At 41.7% G+C, this 20,848-nt stretch overlaps 1 protein-coding gene across 1 annotated transcript in view; it reads left to right on the top strand.

Annotated features, from left to right (window-relative positions):
• Positions 1 to 20,402, top strand: part of atg2a (autophagy related 2A) — a 28,392-nt gene extending 7,990 nt beyond the window's left edge. The window contains 32 exon segments of the mRNA XM_029441283.1: positions 141 to 387; positions 704 to 845; positions 1,186 to 1,284; positions 1,996 to 2,151; positions 3,869 to 4,142; positions 4,403 to 4,475; positions 4,953 to 5,121; positions 5,213 to 5,355; positions 5,645 to 5,757; positions 5,863 to 6,020; positions 6,210 to 6,342; positions 7,107 to 7,291; positions 7,370 to 7,450; positions 8,940 to 9,046; positions 9,176 to 9,268; positions 9,465 to 9,535; positions 11,074 to 11,150; positions 11,642 to 11,812; positions 12,080 to 12,206; positions 13,030 to 13,253; positions 13,748 to 13,977; positions 14,076 to 14,211; positions 14,698 to 14,925; positions 15,211 to 15,312; positions 15,607 to 15,691; positions 15,932 to 16,085; positions 16,286 to 16,355; positions 16,469 to 16,551; positions 17,113 to 17,234; positions 17,352 to 17,506; positions 17,919 to 18,077; positions 18,547 to 20,402. Coding sequence (XP_029297143.1) covers positions 141 to 387; positions 704 to 845; positions 1,186 to 1,284; positions 1,996 to 2,151; positions 3,869 to 4,142; positions 4,403 to 4,475; positions 4,953 to 5,121; positions 5,213 to 5,355; positions 5,645 to 5,757; positions 5,863 to 6,020; positions 6,210 to 6,342; positions 7,107 to 7,291; positions 7,370 to 7,450; positions 8,940 to 9,046; positions 9,176 to 9,268; positions 9,465 to 9,535; positions 11,074 to 11,150; positions 11,642 to 11,812; positions 12,080 to 12,206; positions 13,030 to 13,253; positions 13,748 to 13,977; positions 14,076 to 14,211; positions 14,698 to 14,925; positions 15,211 to 15,312; positions 15,607 to 15,691; positions 15,932 to 16,085; positions 16,286 to 16,355; positions 16,469 to 16,551; positions 17,113 to 17,234; positions 17,352 to 17,506; positions 17,919 to 18,077; positions 18,547 to 18,783 — 4,604 coding nt within the window. The 3' untranslated portion in view covers positions 18,784 to 20,402.
• The last annotated feature ends 446 nt before the right edge of the window (positions 20,403 to 20,848 follow it).

The following is a 20,848-nucleotide window of genomic DNA, read 5'->3' as shown; positions in this document are numbered from 1 at the left end:
TGGACTGTCCTCAAAATTATACTTATTTATAAAACTTATATGTTACCGCTTTACACAGATGTTTGATGTTTTTGTCAGAATTTTCCCAAAGAAGTGTGTCTTAAACAAAAAAAACTGAACAGTCATCCTCTACCTTGCAGGACGCTCACACAGCGGAGCAGAGCAGCTAAAGCCGGATGCTTTGTTGCGTCTGACCCTCGGCGGGCTCACCCTAACCCTGCTGCAAGAGGATCCGCCCTCTAAGCCTGACGAAGCATCGTCATTGGCCCAGGTGTCTCGGGTGTTCTTCCGGGAGCTGGCTTTCTTCAAGGACAGCATGTTCAGCGAGAGAGACTTCCACCATCTGAGAGGCGGCTTTGCCAAGGCCTGCCCACACTCCCATCTCAGGTAGACAAACATGAGTAATTGATGTGGACATAGCTTCCCACATAATTTAATTTTACAACAATTTCAGATATGAAGGTACTTTGGCCGTGTAGTATTTTGTGGAAGCTGAATATTTCATAGAAGATTCAGTTGACAATACTGTAAAACTTCCATTTCATAATAAGAAGCTGCTCAATAAACAGTAGGAGTTTCTGAAACGCAATAAACCACGATGAAGTTAAAAAGCCTGCATGTCTGAAGAATGTGTTACACTTCTGCAAGGTTTGTATCAGTATCGGTAAAATTCTCGTCTCCCGTGTCGTTCTCTCTCTGCCAGAGTGACGGGAGCAGCAGTGCAGGTTGCTTGTGAGATGCGGAGCGGGACACGCCACAGTCGGGCCGTGACCTCTGACCTTTCCTTCAGCAGACTGGAACTGTTAGAGTGCCTCTGGGAGGATGGAAAGCCTCAGTACAGCGAGGTAGAAAATCTCTTTCTGTCTGTGTCGCTACATCTTCGTGCCAAGATCTTTCTTTTGTTAGGATGTTCATATTTGGTTATTATATTTTCAATGTGGTAGTATCATTAGTTAGTGATCCCATGAGGTCATTATAAGGTCTAACATCTCAATCTGTCGCAGCGGTTCTTCGTCTTTCTTTTGTACTAGACTCAACGTTATATATGTTTGACTAGTGCCAGCATGGAGTAATTATAAATGTCATGTTGGAGGGACATCCCTTGAATTGTGAGTTACTTTTAACTAAACTTGTACCTGTTGTCTGAAAGTACCTTGAGAGAACTTTCTTTCTGTCTCTTTCCAGCTGCTTCAGTTCCAGAAAGCTGGTCTGTTCACAGTTGGAGCAGCAGCCAGACCGTGTGCCCAACTACACTACGGCCTCACTGAAAAACACCTGCGTAAAGTACGCATTTATACACATACCCTGACTTGATATGTGCTCGTTAATGTGCAAAACCTTTCTTACCTGAAATAAATGTTTAAATTTATTTACAGTTCAGTTTGTATGAAATGTTTCAGTGTATAAAATGTGCTGAACAAATAATGTTAGTTTGGTTTGTGTAGTAGGTAAAGTAGTGTAGTGATGCAATGTTCACACAATATGAAGACTCCTTTTTAAACTCGCTTTATTTTCAAGTATTTTTTTTCCTGTTGTCTTCAATGATTCCTGTCGACCCAAAGCAGCCAGTATTTATTGTTTTCTCCTGGTTCTCTTGTAGTTAGAGAGTTGCATGATATTTTATGTAATGTTGATTGTGGAAACTGGTAAATTAAGACTATTTTAACGAGTATCAAACTTTTTTAACTAAAGTTTCCAAAGGCCTGTATTTTTACAATATATATCAGTACTAAATGTCTTTTAAATATGATTGTTTTTCAAAGAAAGAAAAGCATAACCCTCAAAAATAGCATTCCAAAAAAACTGTGCGCTTAAATCCTGAACTATGACGATGCGAGTTCATAAGCATATTCATGCAGACTAAATCTGTCAAATAAGATAATCGGTAAAGGTTTCCCCTAGTGTAATATAGATTATTATCATACTGAAGTATGAAATTGTCTGTCGGACACATCAATCTATCCTTTAACACGTGTGTGTGTGTGTGTTGGACAGGGTAAACAGCGAGTGGTGCGTCGGGACAGTGTTGTGCGGGTGGAGTTGGCAGAGCTGAGCGCCGAGCTGGACCTGGACATCCTCAGCCGCCTGGGGAACCTGAGCAAAGCCTTCAGTTACTGTCCCACTGAGACTGCCGGACCTGGACTCATGCAGGTGGAACCCCATTACATTTATTACATTATTAAGAAACTAATTACATATAAAAATGTAGACCTGATCAAATGTAGTTGAATGCAGTAGTCAACCAATTAAAACGCATGTCAGCACGTGGGAGACGAAAACTATACTTATCTTATACTTGAAAAGGTAAACCTATCATGTCATTGACCAATCATGTTTGTGACAAAAACAAAATTACCACAAAAGTAAACAAGAACTTTTTCAATTCGATTTCCCTTTTAAGCGGGGTTGTATGAGGTCAAATCAAATTTATTTGTATAGCCCAATATCACAAATTATACATTTGTCTCAGTGCTTTACAGACTGTACAGGATACTCTGTCCTTAGACCCTCGCATCGCACAAGGAAACACTTCCTAAAAGAAACCCCATAATTAAAGGGGGAAAAATGGAAGAAACCTCAGGGAGAGCAACTGAGGAGGGATCCCTCTCCCAGGACGGACAGACGTGCAATAGATGCCGTGTGTACAGGATAAACAACATAGTACAAATACAACATTTGACAGAAATTATGTTGTGTTGGAAAAGAGAACGTTTGGATGAATCCAGGAAAAATGTCAAAAAGGCTTCCCGATGTCCAGCAGGACCAGGTCAGCAGGCGCAGCCACGATTCCTGATCCTGACGTAATCTTTATCAGAGGCAACCTGCCACATGAGAGACACAGAAACTCCGGGGATGATGCCCCGGATGATGAGTTAGTAACATACATTTACATAAATGCATACAGATAGAGAGGGAGAAGAAGAGAGGGAGGGGAGGAGAGAGGAAGAGAAGGAGGAGAGCAGGGAGGTGTCCCCCGGCAGTCTAAGCCTATAGCAGCATAACTAGAGGCTGATCCAGGGCAAACCTTGAGCCAGCCCTAACTATAAGCTTTATCAAAAAGGAAAGTCTTTAGCCTACTCTTAAATGTGGAGAGTGTGTCTGCCTCCCGAACACAAACTGGAAGCTGGTTCCACTGGAGAGGAGCTTGATAGCTGAAGGCTCTGGCTCCCATTGTACTCTTAGAGACTCTAGGAACCACAAGTAACCCTGCAGTCTGAGAGCGCAATGCTCTAGTTGGTTTATAAGGTACTATGAGATCTTTAAGATATGCTGGAGCCTGACCATTAATTGCTTTGTAAGTCAGGAGAAGGATTTTGAATTCTATTCTGTATTTTACAATAGAACGGTACTTAGTTTGCTTATGTTATTGTGTGACTTTGGTTTGTTTGAATTCACCAAAGTCACACAATAACACAAACAAAGTCACAGTAACCGGCAACAGTAGAACAGAAACACATCTGTTCTTTGAGGTAAAATTACTTTTTTTGTAAATGGGGTCTGGTGGCTTTGAAGAGAGCATAGATGACGGCTTCTGTTCCCGGCAAGGTAAAGCGGTGAAAATATTCTAAATATAGCGTACACTTAAACTGATATTGATCTTTTATTTTGATGCCTCCGTTCACAGCAGTACATTGCTTTGCTTCCGTGCCCATACTTCAGGCGTGCCGACCGCCACCTACTGTACAAGACTGTGAATAAGTAAATAAAAACAAAAACCTTTAAGCTGCTAGTAAAGCTTCGACAGTGACTACCACAGAACTGACTGCTGTCTGTAACTCTGTGACTGAATCATCTACCTAAAATCCATATTCAGCCAACACTCTTTAGCTAAATAAATACTTAAAGATTTCTCAATTTCTTTCCTCAGACTCAGAGCAGCGAGCTGTACTCCTCCTTCACCCTCCTCTCCCCGCACGCCATCCTCAGGCTTCGTTTCCCCATACCCGACCTGCGGCCCCTCCCTAAGCGTCGACCTCCAACCCAGAGGGCAGTGCGGCAGGAGACTCTGGTGCTGGAGCTGACAGATCTAGAGGTGAAGCACCAGGAGGCCCCGGACCTCCAGAGTGAGCAGACTGCACCGGGACAGCCGTGGGCTCCCTGCCTCACCCAGCTGCTGGAGGCCTCCTTTACTGACCTGCACGGTGGGAACACAAACAAACGAACCTCTACTGTATAGGGCTGTGTGTTTGTTTCCTGTTTATAATGATGAATCTGTACAAAATGTGTCTGCTTAAGGCTTGATATGTAAGGCTGACTGTAGCTATGTTAGTCTGTAAAGTTGCATGTAGTCCTGTAAAACACAAATCATTATTAAAAGCCGTAACAGCAAATCTGATATGCAGTTATACTGTTTTTGTGTAGTGAAATGCAGACAGTGAACTGATTGGTTTTCTCTCACCAGGGTCATACGAGGGCTGGGAGGGCGGCTCTTTCCCCTGTATCAGAGTGAAGAAGAACCGTGACTCTCCGCCGAGGTTCGTAGTTCTGATTATGAGAATAATAAGATGCATCATTTACAATCTTTAGCCATGGTTCTGTATATTGAAGGCCATCCATTGCACTGTGTTTTTTAAAGGGAACATATTACACTATACTCATTTTCAGGTTCATACTTGTATTTTGAGTTTCCAATAGAACATGTTTACATGCTTTAATGTGAAAAACAAAACATAATTGTTCTATACTGTTTGTCTGAATAGTATTAATAGTTTTCAGCCAGATTTTAATGACTTGTTGAGTTTTATCTGTTGTGTACTGTGTATGTAATGTATGTATTATCTGTTATCTGTAGGAGTTGATTTGGTGGCAAATGAGTTTCCCCAATTGGGATTAATACATTATAATCAGCACTTTACAGTATCTAAGACAAAGTTTAAATTAAGGCATTCTTGTTCATGAAATAAGACAAAAAACACAATTAGTATTACTTACTTTTCTGTTTCTGTGAGCAGATTATCCGTGCGTGTGCGTGGAGGTGAGACTCAGGGCCCGGCAGCAGTTCTGGGTGGGATGAACCTCATCAGAGACCTGGGGGCCGCCTTCTTTGAAAGTCACTGTGAACTCAACGACAAAACCAGCTCCCCGTTCTCCTCCAACCGCACCATGTTTGAGACTGAGGAGGTGCGCAGAAAGAAATACAATTCATGAGCCATTTTATCAAGATTCCAGAGCGATCTCACCCCTCCTCGTCTCTCCTCCTTCCTTTCTTTAGATGGTGATTCCCGCCGACCCAGAGGAGATGCGTCAGTTTCAGGCGCAGTGTGTCGCTCAGTGTCAGTGTGCAGTGGACATCAACCTGCCGCTGGCCTACATCCTCCTGCCCAGCAAACAGGCCTTCCAGAGCTTCTACAACAGGTACGTCAACATTACAGGATGTTGTAAATCATCTTCGGTACAATGTTCTTTTATTGTACAGCAGGTTCACTCTCAGATCAACACCGAGCACGGTCAAGTGTAACAAGTTGCACTTCATATGCCTTTAAACATATATCTTCTTGACTTTTTGGGCTGCTCATGTAGAACTGTATGTAGTTGTGTTAGAACTAGCTTCCATCTTTGTTTCTCTTTTTTGGTCTTTATTTTGGTATTAAATCCTGCATCTGAAGTACCAATAATGTTTCTCACCTACCCCTTTGTCGAAAAGGATCAACAATGATCTGTTGATGTGGGAGCCTCCTCCCCCCTCGGCCCACAGCCCCGACCACAGCCGCCATCACCATGACGAGTTCCAGCTCTGCAAGTCGGCCTTTAGACTGGGTGAGTTTGAAACAACATGTAGATTTATTAGATATAGCAACTCGCCTGCCAAAACATATTTTAATAACCAAACAGGTTAATGTTTCCTCTATCTCTCTTCCATAGACTCTGATTCAGAAGAGGATGACCCTCAGTTCTTCTTGGCCAGTGAATCATCTGGAAAGACACAACAGTCAGCTCCCCGCCCCAACCACAACCTCAGCCTCCTCTCCCTCACTGTGATTATCGGCAAAGGTCGCCTCCAAGCCAGAACAGACAAGAAGGTGAACCATGTGGCTCCTCACAAGTCATGTGTCCAAGACCTGAGACTTGACTTGGACTTAACTTTAAAATAATTTAAAACTACTCCAGCTTGATCCTTTCAAAATGACTAAATATTTTAGCTGTATCCATTTTTTTATCTAGTAATTCTTGTGTTTCTTAACCATTTCCATTTCATTTAATTGATTCAGGAGGACCAGAGTCATGGGGAAATTGTGCTTGATCTGGAAGGGGGGAAGATTTTCAGTGTGGCACAGCACCAGAACGACCCCAATCTCAATTTCCTGTGTCTAGAGAGCAGACGAGTGGAGCTCTACCATCGAGGTACATTGTCATGTTGTTTGCAAACATTTCATTGCAACATAATTCTTATTTTCCCCTTTCAGTAAAATATAAAAAGTAAAGGGATAGTTTGGATGTTTTTAAGTGGGGTTGTATGAGGTACTAATCCACAGTCAGTGTATTACCTACAGTAGATGGCGTTCGGCGCGCCCCCAGTTTGGAGAAACAGACAGGAGAACCAGCACGGAAGTAAAGCAATGTACTGCTGTGGACGGGGGTAGCATTAAAACGTATTTTGAATATTTTCATGGCTTTATCTTGACTTCAGACATCCTTTCCCGAATGAGAACTGAAGTCATTATGTATGTTCTCTTTAAAGCCACAATAACACAAAGTAACTGATCAAGGCAGCGTTAGACCAGCAACCCCAGTGGTTTGTGCTTTAAATGACCAGACTTTTTGTCAAAGAAGTCTGGTGGCTTTAAATAGAGCATATATAACGGCTTTAGTTCGCTGTCGGAAACAAAGACTGTAAGCTGTCTCTCAACAAGGTAAAGCGATGAGAATATTCTAAGTATAGCGTACACATAAACTGATATTACATTTTTGAGGTGCTGTACATTGCTTAGTTTCCGTGCTGATTCTCCTGTCTGCTTCTCCAAACTTGTGGCGTGCTGACTGTCATCTGCTGTAGGTAATACACTGACTATGGATAAGTACCTCATACAACCCCACTTCAAAATATCCAAACTATCCCTTTAATGTAAGTTGTGGGTCATAATTTCTTTACCACTACACCCCTATAGCGGTGCTGAAAGACACCCCCATCCCACAGCGGTTGGAGATGCCCAACTTCAGTCCCCCAAAGCATTTGGACCCCACCATCTACCCTACAGAAGTGGGTGTGAGCAGTGTGAACGGCAAAGAGGGGGAGTTACAGATGTTGTCCACAGCCATCAAAATCACACTGGACCCACAGAGGAGTGTTAAGGTACGTCCTCCATTAGCACCTGATTCTGCAGCTGGTGCGAGTTTGAAATTAAACCATTTTTTTCATCTCCGCTTGTAGGAGTTTCTAGTTGCCCTTCGACTTCAAGGTGCCACCATGCGACATAACGTGACACAGACTAATCACAGCTGGCATGAGCAGGTGAGCCGCCGTATAAGAAAGCAAAAAGGAACACTTTCTCACAGATCATCGTTTTCTCAGTATCTTTGTATTCCTCAGTGTGTTGTTTAAAAGTTCAGTACTGACAATGTATCATGCATTTATTGTTATATTTATTATTTAATTTCTAGGCGTTTCATGGGTTTTTTCTTATTTCATGCTTTACTAGCCTAATGAACATTTTGAAAGAGAAACTGCAGAACTATTTTCAGCTCACTTGATGATTTGGTGTCAGTTTTGGTTTGTTCGCCTCTCTAGACTGATATGAATGTGGATTACAAGAGAGTGAGATGCTTATTTGTCGAGTAGCAATGGACGAGTTTACTGTGCCGTTTACTATCCACTGTTTATTCTGAGCACCGGGTGCAGCTGTTCCTTTGTTAAACTAAAAAAAATCTCACTCTTTCTCAATCTGTTGCTGTTATACATTTAAGCATTAACTCCATAAACTGTGCGTTACCTGCAGCTGTAATCATAATAATAAAAATATACATAAGAATTATAAGTATATTTGTATAGCACTTCTAAAAACAATGTGTACAGAGTGCTGTACATGCAATAAAACGCAATAGCAGCAACAATAAAAATATATATAAAATGTAATATATTATAATAATAAATTTAATTTCTATAGCGCTTTATTAGGGAAACAATAAATATCAAAACTTTTCATAGAAGTAAAATGATTATTTATTTTTTAAATAGGAGTAAAGGGTAATACAGGGGAAGTGCAGGAAAAACAAAGATCCCCTCAGGATCAGAGATGCAAAACACCTAAACAGCAGTGCTTGCCTAATTTCCTCAGGCAGATTGTTCCAAAGTACAGGCGCCCTAATAAAGAAAGTGCCGTCACCTTTAGTTTTGAGCCGGCGTATGAAACAACCAGAAGGGCCTTGCCTGAGGATCTGAGGCTGTGATCCGGCTCATAAAAGGTTAAAAGATCAGCAATATACTGTAGGTCGGGGCTAAACCTTTCCGTGCTTTAAAAACAATAAGTAACATCTTGAATTCTGAATCTTACTGGTAGCGAGTACAGATCTGCTCAGACTGCTGTAATATGGTCACTGCATATACAGACTTACTGTATCCATCCAGAAAGTACATTAAAGAAAACTCCAGAGAGCTCGGACATAAGAACATTATCTCGTCTGCGCTGGTAGCATTAACATCCGCCTGCGTTCCCTCACTGGTCCCACCAGAGCTACATCATCAGCCCTGCCTGGGGGAAAAAAGGTTGCTCCCAGAAATAATTGTAGCCAGTACAGTATGATTCAATTCAACAAATTGCATAAACAAAAGCCAATATTATTATTGCAGCAATCGCAATTTGTTCTGCTTTATTTTCCACTTAAACCATTTAGGTTGTGCAGAAAAAATACAAACCACGCTGAAATCAAATTAGGTGGATGAATTTAAAATGTTCGTCTGTCACTGTCAGCCTGCCAGCTGAGTCTGTGTTTGGTTGTTACAGCTGGTTGACTTCCTGGATGTCATTGATGATCCCATTATGGGATACACAGCACCTGTTGTCATCACTGTCCTCCACACACACCTCGCTACCTGTGCCGTCGACTACAGGTACATACTTTACTGTAAAACAAGACGAGTTCACTTGTGTATGAAGTGTGCTTCACAAATAAAATTGACTTGACTTGTAATTGATAATTTACATTGTACTGTTTTCTTCTTTTTCCACCCTAATTTCAGACCTCTGTATCTGCCACTGCGTGTGTTGTTCACAGCAGAGTCCTTCTCTCTGTCCAGTAATATCATTGTCGACACAGCCACCTTCCACCTCAGGTACAGTCCATCTCTAACTGCACATGAAAACTTGTCCATTAAATAAAACAAATGCTGAAAAGAATTTCCTCCCAAAATCACAACATTATATTGGGTGGGTAATCAGCTCTGTAAATATTCAGAAATGTAATGTCATATAAGCTGGTGACACAGCTCTTTAAGAGCTTTGTCTAAGTTTTTGTTTTGTTTTGTTCAGATTCATCTTGGATGACTCTGCTCTCTACCTCTCTGACAAATGTGAGACTGACACCGTGGACTTGAGGAGAGGTAACACATGATACACGTGTGTTTACATGTTACAGAATAGTTGTAGAAAATACTCCACAGAGAGTGAGGCTTTTGCTCAGGTGCGTTGCATTTGGATGTGTGACAGGCTAGCAGTCTGTTTATCAGTGTTGGAAAGTAACTAAGTACATTTACTCAAGTACTGTACAAATTTGAGATACTTGTGCTTCACTTGAGTTTTTTTAATTGTATTGCTACTTTCTACTTTTACTACACTGCAGGGAGAGAAATACTCTAGTTTTTACTTTACAGATGAAGATTTTTAAAAACCTGTAAGTACGTTTGTTACATTTATTGTACAACGATAAGGAAAATATCTTATTACGTCTTCCACTACTCTTGTTTGTGTTGCGTCTATTAAAGTTACTCAGCATTAAAGGTACAAAGTCCCGTGTAACTTAGAGGAGCTTCAGTCGGTTCATGTTACACGTTCAAATACATTCCCGATGAGTGAAAAGAAGTCAAAAGTGTCAGGATGTTTGTTAGCTGCGTTTACACATACTGTACCCCTGGACTATGGAGACTTTCCGTACAGGACTAGTGTGATTGATATCAGCTGTTGTTAAGCTGAAAGTCAACAGAACAGCTGCAGCTCATACTTAAAGGGATAGTCCAGATAATTTTAGGTGGGGTTGTATATGGTACTTATCCATAGTTGGCGTATTACTTACAGTAGATGACAGTTGGCACGCCCCCAGATTGGAGAAACAGACAGGAGAAACGGCACGGAGGTAAAGCCATGTACTGAAGTGGATCGTGGCAGAAAATATTTTTACTTTTCCCACCTAAAAAAAATCTATATCTGTTTAAGTGTATACTATATATTCAGAACTTTATTTTGTTGTCAGACAGCCCTTTTGACAGGGAACTGAAGCTGTTATCGCTGCTCTTTAAAGACACCAGACTTCATTAACAAAAAACAGTAAATTGACCTCGCTGAACACGGGAGTTGCTGGTCTTGCTGGACCAACCAAATTCACCCAATGACACAAACAAACTAACTGATCCAGTCAGCGATAGACCAGCAACTCCCAAGTTCTGCAAGGTAAAATGATTGTTTTTTTTAATGAAGTCTGGTGGCTCTGATGGGACGATGTATGACGGCAAGGTAAAGCGGTAAACATGTTCTAAGTATAGAGTAAACTTAAACTGATGCTCGCAGCAGCAGAATATTGCTTAGTTCCGTGTGGTAACTCCTGTCTTTCTCCAAACTGGAGGCGTGCTGACCGCCATCTACTGTAAGTAATACACTGACTATAGATAAGTACCTCATACAACCTCACTTCAAACAATCTGAACAATCCCTTTAAACAGAACAGCTGTACCTCCTAGCTAATATGGATTATCTTTAAAATAATCAAACGAAAATTTAGACATGTCCAAAAAAGTGTTTGAAAAGGAGGTCATCTTACAATCAGGGACATCTTATATCGGGGCCAATACAGTAGCTAGTATTAGTGACGTTAACAAGAATCTGTGTCACTCTAATAAAAAGCACCATGTGTTCCTGTGTCACACAGACTATGTGTGTGTTCTGGACATTGACCTGCTGGAGCTCGCCATCACCACATGGAAAGGCAGCAACACGGGCAAGCTGGTGAGTGCTGGCCATCTGTTTACATAACTGTGTTCCCTTCACATTCACACAGCAGCCATAAAGCATCCAGAAAGAAAAGACAACCCCTACCCCTACCATAATTTAGTTTAAGGCCCCGTGTCTATAAATATTTGTTTTACCAGTTTCACTATAATAATAGCTTCAGATCACACGTCGTCCGACAACAATGATGCAGCTGCCCCAATCAGTAACAAGGTGTACAAATGTGAGAAAGGTCACTTTAAAGTCTGTTGTGTAACTGCAACAATGTTTTGTATGTCCTTTTGCATTGTCAGGCTTTCCTTTGAGGCATTTGCTCGAACCATTATATGTTTGTAGTGTTCAGGTGTGTTTTTTTTTATTATTATCTAGTTTTCCTCTTTTCCCATCCTCCCACTTCTCGCATTGCAAATCTCTCTGTCACCACCTTTATTGATTCCCCTGTTATTAATTTAAATGTGCTACCTCTGTATCCTCTCTTTGTTCGCCAGTCTCAGCCTCTCTTTGAGCTCCGTTGCTCCAACAATGTGGTTCACCTTCATACTTGTGCTGATTCCTGCGCTGCCCTGGTCAATCTGCTGCAGTACCTCGTGTCGCAGGGTGACCTGCACCCACCGCCGCGACACACCTCACCCACCGAAATCGCCGGCCAGAAATTACCAGTAAGTCCAGCTATTCACTCAAGGATTTAAATAATAAATTGAGTAAATGTTATTTATGTTGACAAATTTGTCTTCACAGTCTGTTTATTATAGAATGTTTCTTTTTAAACCGCAGGGGGGAAGAACTTTACCCTTAGAAAAAAAATTACAAACTCAAGAGCAATCAAGAAGAGATCAACAGACAGACAATAGGTGTTGTAGCAGTAGTACAATTACAAAATGAATAACAGAATGCTAATGCTCTTCTGCAATATTTTGTATTGTTAGCTGTCAGAAAGTCCTGCGTCTGTGCTGCCCTGCCCTCCAGCTGAAACCGCCGAGATCAACCAGTACGACCTGGCTGATGCCTTAATCGACACCGAGAAGAGCCACCGAGAAGAGAGTTTAGATCCAGGTACTGAAGAGTTTGTCTCTTTTTTACACATCTCAACAACCTGACAGGATACGTTTCAGTAAAGTACCTACGTTTCCTTGCGTATAAGAAGAGGGCTGTGGGCTAATGTATACTGGTTTCCATAAGAGCTATAAAACTGTGGTGACCGATGCAGAGGAGTGTATCGTCGTAACTTTTAGGAAGGAAAAGACAACAGCCCCAGCACAATACAATCTGATGTAGTGTAACGGTGGTGTAATTCACATCTGTGTGCACCGTACCAAGGTTATAATAGTTTTCAATTATTAAGTTTAGTGTAAGTTGGTTTGCAGAGTAGTGTTTTGTTAGTTAGTTTAGTTTCACTTTTCTAGTTTTAGTTTTTATTCAATTTAGTTTTAGCATTTAGCTACATACAGTATACATAAAAGAAAACATGGCTGGAGAGCTGTGTATAACGGCCATAATGTTTTGATTTGGGAATCGACCCGAGTCCTTTATCACTACCACGACCTCAGTTGGTGAACATCAGACTTGAGCTGAATAGTTTAGTGAAATGGTATTTGATCTACAATATTTAACTCGTGTTCTTGTTTTTTAATTGTACTGCATGTGAAAAACAGGGATTAATTGTGAAGCATAGTGCCTCCTGGAATATCAAGTCTGATCTGTTTCTGTGGTTCAATGTCATGAGAGTTTCAGTTTACTTTCAGTTTTAGTTACGATAACAACCCTGCACCATACACGCGTGCACAGGTGGGTGGAGTGTTTACAGTACCATCTTGGCGAGCCCACAAATCTTTGCTTGTTTCTGATTTATTAACCTGACTGACGGTCGTTTGTCCAGGTTCACCCTCCATGCCGAGAGGCTCGCCCGTCTCAGTCTACTTGTTCCCTGGTGAAGCTCCGAAGCGTAGCCCCTCCGTCCTGAAGGATGAGGACTCTGAGCTCGACGGACTGGTTGCCACAGCAACAGAAGCACAGGCAGACATGATGTCGGAGGACGGCTCCGAGGGGTCGACTGACAACGACGATTTTTGCATCTTGGAGGCTCCCGGCATGGGCATTCCTGTGAGTCTCTTTGCCTGCTCTGATGGTCCTGTTTTGTATTTCTTATAAAGTTTTTCTTCCCCATTTAAGGGAAAGAAACCATCTGTAGGTTTACTCACACATGACCAGCTGATCAGTGTCGTATATCTGATTTCTTTTGCCACATGATGATATACTGCAATTCAATCATCCAGTAACCGGGAGTGATTTTACTTTTGAGATTTGTTTGGGTGAGAGTAAGAGACGTTCTTGTAACTGGGTTCAATTTGGGAGAAAATTGAAGTTATTTAATAGTCAATGTTTTATTATGAACATACAATTGAATTAAAATGATCCATGAAGGAGACGTTACTAACTGTTTATGTGTATGCTGTCACTTGTAGTTTCTGATAAAGAAAGGAAATCAGAATCTGCAGTTTGCAGACTTAAAATAATAATAATCACAAATCAGAATTGACCAACCAAATTTCAAATGGCATCTCTATTAAAATGTCCACACGTGGGACTTGTTACAGCCCAGGGACGGGGAGCCCGTGGTGACGGTGTTCTCTGAGGGTCCTATCAGAGTGAAGGAGAGTCACTTCTCCAGACCTCGAGGCAGCTCAGACCTGCTCAGAGCGCCCAGCCGCTTCCCGGTGCCCCAGAGCAGAGTGGTGCTGCGGGAGATCTCTGTGGTCTGGCATCTCTACGGGGGCAAGGACTTTGGTGGCAAGCCCATGTCCATACATGCCCAGAACACAAACCGGTAAAACACACACACACTTAGTTTCTCATACAATATTACACCCTTGGTCATGATCATTTTCACCTTTGTGTCTCTCACCATCTCTATCCTCTCTGCAGAGGTCGTTCTGTCCCCGCAGGTGTTCGTGGGTCCCCCTCTCGCTCTGCCGCTCCCTCCCGTCCCCAGAACTCCTGGCGCTGGGCTGGAGGCAGCGGGCGTCAGCACACAGTGCTGATGGAGATCCAGCTCACCAAGGTAGATTCATACAGTATGTGTGTAAACTGAACTGAGATGAAACTGAGACGTGGTTGTTGAGCTGCCAATCGATTAAACTATTTTATCGCAATTTATTGCTGCAGCGTTCCTCCTCTGTTCATGGGTTTCAGTTAAGGAAGGTGAAACTAACCTCCCAGGAGGAGATAGTTTACTAACAGCTAACATTAAGTATCTCTCTCCCTCCCGATTAGAAACCATGAATTATTGTGCCTTTTCATCTCAGCTGCTGGCTCCACATATAAATCATACAGATATTTATGTGGTATTGATCTTCTCATCTAACTCTTGGCAAGGGAGCAGCGAAATGTCAAACTATTCATTGATATTCAACTTGAAACTAAACTGTACTGCTTTCCTTTCTTAAATGGCTATAACTTTCCCAGTAGAGCAGCTTCACCAGTGAACACATCTAAACATGCAACATATGTATCTTTTTCAACACATTCCTCCTGTTTTGTCCTCCAGGTGTCCTTCCAGCATGAGACCTATTCAATGACAGTAGCAGGGCAGGATGGGGAGGGGTCAATGCTGGCTTGCGCCGGGGTTGGTCCCGGTGGTGAGCAGCCACTCTCCAGGCAGGTGTTCATCGTCCAGGAGCTGGAGATTCGAGACCGACTGGCCTCCTCACAACTCAACAAATTCCTTTACCTCTACACCAGCGAGAGCATGCCTCGCCGAGCCCACTCCAACATGGTGAGACAACAGGGAGGGAGGGGGAAGGACGGACCGAGGGAGTCTTTGATTTATGTACCATCCTGATTTTGGAAATCCCCATTTGTCTTGTAATACTGTACAGTCATGCTAAAGTGAGTACAAATAGCTTCGACAAAGGGTTATTTTGTATTGGGAGGATTTGTAAAAGACAAAAACAATGAGTTACGTCTTGTTTGTGAGACGGCGTGTTTTTGTTTTTACCGACAATGGCCCTAATATGCTGCCGTTTGTATATGACATTGATTGTGTGTTTTCTTTATGCAGCTGACAGTGAAGGCCCTGCAGGTGTGTCCAGAGTCTGGCCTCGGTGGACCAGAGTGCTGTCTTCGAGTCAGCCTGCTGCCTCTTCGACTTAACATCGACCAGGTAACTCCGGCTGCCGAGACCTAATACTAAAAGATGAATCCATATCCAGACTCCGTCAGAGTACATGACACCCACAAGTGGCTGAATAGAGCCTGAAATGTCGTCCTAATATTCACTGTGTAGAAAAGGAAGAAATTGAATGAATGAGTTTTATTCAAAGCTCTTCCGTGATTTAACATATTAATCAGAAATGACCTCATTCACACCAGAACTAGAACTGTATCCGATAAGTATTGTTGATTTGCAGTTGTAACTTTTCCACAACTAACCAGCCTTTTTCTCTCTCCTGTCCAGGATGCATTGTTTTTCTTGAAGGACTTTTTCAGCAATCTAGCTTCCTTTGTTAACCCTTACCTGACTGTGGACCCTGCAACTGAAGGTGAGAGACGTCTGGTGATGTTTTCTTTGCTGCATATTTCATCACTTGTCTTTCATACTTAACGTTCAGGGCTTTTGTCAAAGACATAAATATTAGGATTTCTCTCATTTGCTGCTTGTTGTGGCGTAATGTGTATATACAGTATAAGGACTGCATAGCATCACTGTAGCAGCATTTATTTAACCTTGCTATAGAAATATTTAAATGTTTAAACTATGTTTCCCTCCATATATTTTTCAGTGAAGGCAGACCCCTCCCAGAAGGGCTCTGAGGAGGTGGAGTCAGCCGCTGGTCTGGGACCTGACCTCACAGCGTCTGTGGAAACTACCTACAGCGAGCAGAGCTCCTCCTCTGCCGGCTCCACTTCTTCCTCCGACCAGCCAATCTACTTCCGGTAAGTAAACGCTAACTCACCTGAAGGCTCGGAGAAAGTCTGATTCTGCTTTTATAAACTTAAGGGAATAAAGGTTAAGTGTTACAAACAATAAAGCTTGTTTGTGCGAATGTACAGGGTTGTAAAAATACTCAAAACTTCTCTATGATAATTAATGTTAATCGATAATATGGTCTTTATCTTCCTCCCCTGATCTTCAGGGAGTTTCGATTCACCTCTGAAGTGCCTATCTGGCTGGACTATCAAGGCAAACATGTCGTCATTGAACAGGTCAGAGCTCACACAAACAGCATTAAAGAAATCTGTAGGATTTGTGTATTTTATAAGTAAATAAATGTCCACGCTGGCTGACTGTATTTTCTGTCCTGCTCTTTGTTTCACAGGGAACGTTTGCAGGGATTCTGATCGGGCTGGCCCAGTTAAACTGTTCTGAGTTGAAGCTGAAGAGGCTCTGCTGCAGACACGGGTAGAAATACACACCTCCATCAATATAACGAAAACATACCACACATGCTCAAAATGTTCGGAATCTAGAGGAACATTGTTTCAATGTATAAGGCAATGCAGAAAGACTGAAGAGGGAAGATTGATAATCGAGATCATTTCAGAATGAATCTTACTGAACCCCGAGCTTTTTCTGTTGGGCTCATATCCAGAGAAATTAAATTATAGTCAAAAATGTAGATTTATTTTTAGACCTCAGCTTGCTGTACGCCCAAAAATGTTTTGGAAAAAGATTCAAAGACCAAGCTCTACCCGATGAATAAGATTTTCTTTCTTTGTTTTGTGTCAACGCAGCAGTTATACGTTGTGTTATTTATCATATGAATGTAAACGGCTGTAATAATAGTGTTAATAATTTAACTTCAAATATTGTGTTATTAAAAAATATATGTATATTTAAAATACACACGTCCATACCAACACATCTCATCGGTTGAGACTCGAGCTCCATGTTTGAAAGGCAAACCAGTTGAGTTTTCAGTTGTACGTTTTCTTAGTTTTTCTTTTCTGCAACACTTCGTAGTCTCCTCGGTGTGGACAAAGTGATCCAGTACGCCGTCACAGAGTGGCTGACGGACATCAGGAAGAATCAGCTGCCGGGCCTTCTGGGAGGTGTTGGCCCCATGCACTCGATTGTCCAGCTGTGTGAGTTGATGCTGAACACACGTGTCCAAACACGCTGTTATAAAACAGTGTCAGCTTTTTATCCTGTTTTTGGTTCATTCCCTTTTCCCCTCTTTCCATCTCTTTGCGTTTCTCCAGTCCATGGAGTGAGGGATCTGTTCTGGTTGCCCATAGAGCAGTACAGGAAGGATGGACGCATTATTCGAGGTCTCCAGAGGGGGGCGGCGTCCTTCGGCACCTCCACAGCATCAGCTGCTCTGGAGCTCAGCAACAGGCTGGTGCAGGCCATACAGGTACTCAGTCAGTGCAGGTCACAACCGGGAATTAAAGTTACACAGAAGCTAGATTTAGACCATGCAAAGTTATAATGATTTAGAATTTGGGCACTTTGAGCTGCAATTCTTGTATGAAAGGTGCTATACAAATCAAGCTGCTTATTATATTATTATTATTGTTATTACTCTTTCACTACCAAGCTCAGAAAGAAAACTTTCATTCCGACCCCAGTTACTTAAAGGATGTGTTCTTTTATTTAGTTTCAGTTCCTGACAATGTTTTCCTTTTAGTTTCACCTTTAGTTTACTGTGTGATAATAACCCTGGGACCATTAACATTTTTTAAAAGTGTGAGATAACTCGTTGAAAGATTTCAGGATAAGCATTGATAGCAGACAAGGTGCCTGATGTGCGTCTGCTTCTCTTACAGGCCACAGCAGAGACGGTGTACGACATCTTGTCTCCAACTCCCCCCTTGAACCGCTTTGCCATCACAGAAGGCCGGGTCCCCTCGAGCCGGCCCCGCAGACCTGCTCAGCCTGCAGACCTCCGAGAAGGCGTGGCCAAGGCCTACGACACTGTCAGAGAGGTGCGTCTCCAAACTTAACCCTCACAACATTGATTATGGATCCTTCTAGAGAACAGAGAAAACAAAAATAAGAATTTGCAAACGCTCCTCTTTCATCTTACTCACTTTCTCACATCCTAGTAGTAACTGTGCTGTTGAGTCTCTCGGGATTAGAAGTTTTACGCAGCTTGATTTTCCTTGATGAAAGAGATTTCTTGCCTCATACAACCAGGTTTCTATTCTGGGCCTGGATGTTTATTCTGGAAATCTTTGAATTTTAAAATACAATACAAAAAATAAATAAATAAAAAGCAAATTGAACCGTTCATTTTGGGCTCTTGGAACGATTTTATGAGATTTTATGAACCGAATTAATCGATTTAAGAGTATTTTCTGAATAACCAGATTTCTTGTGTGCATGTAAGTAAATGTACTAAAATACTAAATATTTGTGCTTAATCTCTTCCTGCACTCTCTCGCTCTTCTCCAGGGTGTGATTGACACGGCTCAGACCTTGTGCGATGTAGCATCCCGCGGCCACGAACAGAAGGGTTTGCCCGGCGCTGTGGGCGGTGTCCTTCGGCAGATCCCGCCCACCGTGGTCCGACCCTTAATTGTGGCCTCTGAAGCCACCTCCAATCTGCTCGGTGGCATGAGGAACCAGATCAAACCAGACGCCCGGAAGGAGGATTTCCTGAAGTGGCGCACAGAGGACGGCCAAGAATGATGACGACTTTTTTTTATTGTCTGTGCGTGAGAGAGATTCTGATTTGCGGATGTCTTAGCTAAGGGAGTGACTCCATGGTTTGAATGTGTATTTGCATGTGTGTATGGACTAATGAGGGTCAGTGTGCGCTCCAATGCAAAAACAAAGCAACGACTAACGACTACTGCAGTTACTGACACCCAGTGTTTCATGTGGCTCCATCATACGTGGACTTAACCAGATATAATCCTTTCGTTTTGCATTTGACAAGAACGCTCCTCGTACTCCTCAGTAATACACGAGTTTGCAGATTCTCCTTACTGTCTGTGCAAACATATCACCGTCACTCATCTGGCTTCATTTTCAATCCAACCCGAGGGCAGGTAAGGAACAAGGCATCCTTGTTCATAAGTAAGACACAGATTGTTGGCACATCATGTACTCTGAATTGTACTGCTTGAAACTGTTTATATTCTAAATTAAAGTAGGGATTTCTGGCACAATGTAACCTTCTTCCAAGGTCCATGGAGAAGTAGGAGGAAGAAGAAGGTGAAGTTCTGCCAGAAATCCCTTATCTTTGTATTCCGATTCACCCAACACTTGCTGCTTACTAACTTTTTTAGGGTGCAACGTGTGATGAACTGACACATGATGTAACCCGAGCTTCAGTCTACTTGTTGTCCAGTGATGCTCATAGTGGAGACTGGGAGAATATTTTATTGAAGTGTCCTTTGCTAACACCCTCCAGATGTCTGCAGATGGCTTTCACCCTGATTTCACAACACATTGTCATCGGTTCAGCTTTGGCCCCATTGCTTCTCTCAGTGCTGTTATTCGTGCCATAAAGCTTGCAGAGTGCCCTTTCTAACTAGTTTGTGTTGCCTTCCTCAAACCTGCACCCTCCCTGCTACTGTACAAGTATAACGCATACTGGCTCATATGGATACATACCTGACAAAGAACAAGTTTCCTGACTGAATAAAGATACAGATTGCACAAAGTCTCTAAACTCTGTAGCACATTGGATTAATTTAAAGCTTCACAAAATTTCAGTCGTCTGTAACTCACAGTCCAGCTGTTAGCCAGTGGTTCTTCCTTCTGCATTGCAGCTCATTTGTGCTTCTGCTTCCATGAAGAGTTAAAGACTGGTTCTGAATTAACCTACTCCGTCTTCAGAATTGCATCGCCCTCTTCTTTAGTTGCCTTCCTGCATTTTTTATGTTTCTTTATTTGTTTTTTATTCTGTTAAAACATTAAGTATTGTCATACTCGTTTTCAAAATAAGAGTTGAGATGATGTGAATCTGGTGACAATGGAGGATGAAAAATTGGGGGTATTGTGGTTTTAAAAAAAAGGTTTTACATTTTTATCTTTTTTTGTTTATTAAGTGTAAGGGATATGTGTCCCTGTTTGAGTGTGGGTGTGTGTGTGTGGGTGTGTGTGTGAGTGTGAACGAGTGAGTGTGTTTGTGTGCGCGCATGATGCATGTCTGTGAGGGTGACAGGTTGATGCTTGTTACACCTCTTGTGTGTAATTACTATTTACTATATCATAAACTGTATGAATGACCTGTATAATACAAAGACGAGGAGTATTCAAAATTAATACAAAAAATTAAATATTTGAGTATAAAAACTGAACGCCATCTTTGACTGACATTTTTGCTGCTAATCAACACCAATATGTTCTTATGGCTTATTGTTACATTCACTCAAGTACTGCACTTAAGGACAGTTCTGTGGCAATTGAACTTTCTCCACTTTTATATTTGAGATATTAAATAATGACTTTATAAATGTTTAACCTCACTACTTTTACTTAAGAGCTATAGTTAGTAGTTACTAGAAACATATGATCGAATAATGGAATATGAGCCATTGTTATAAATAAGAATACTACATGACATTTTTAAACATTTTTTAAATTAGCTCAATCTCAAATGCGGCTTACATGTTAATGCATCAGAAACAAATACATGTAATACATTGGTTGTTGTTACTGATGCATTAACATGTAAGCCGCATTTGAGATTGAGCTCATTTTAACATTTAAATATTTAATATTTTAATATTATTGAGAAAATAAT

Source organism: Cottoperca gobio, chromosome 10 (genome assembly GCF_900634415.1).
Source record: "Cottoperca gobio chromosome 10, fCotGob3.1, whole genome shotgun sequence".
Taxonomy (NCBI): domain Eukaryota; kingdom Metazoa; phylum Chordata; class Actinopteri; order Perciformes; family Bovichtidae; genus Cottoperca; species Cottoperca gobio.
This window is presented reverse-complemented; position numbering and strand designations above follow the sequence as displayed.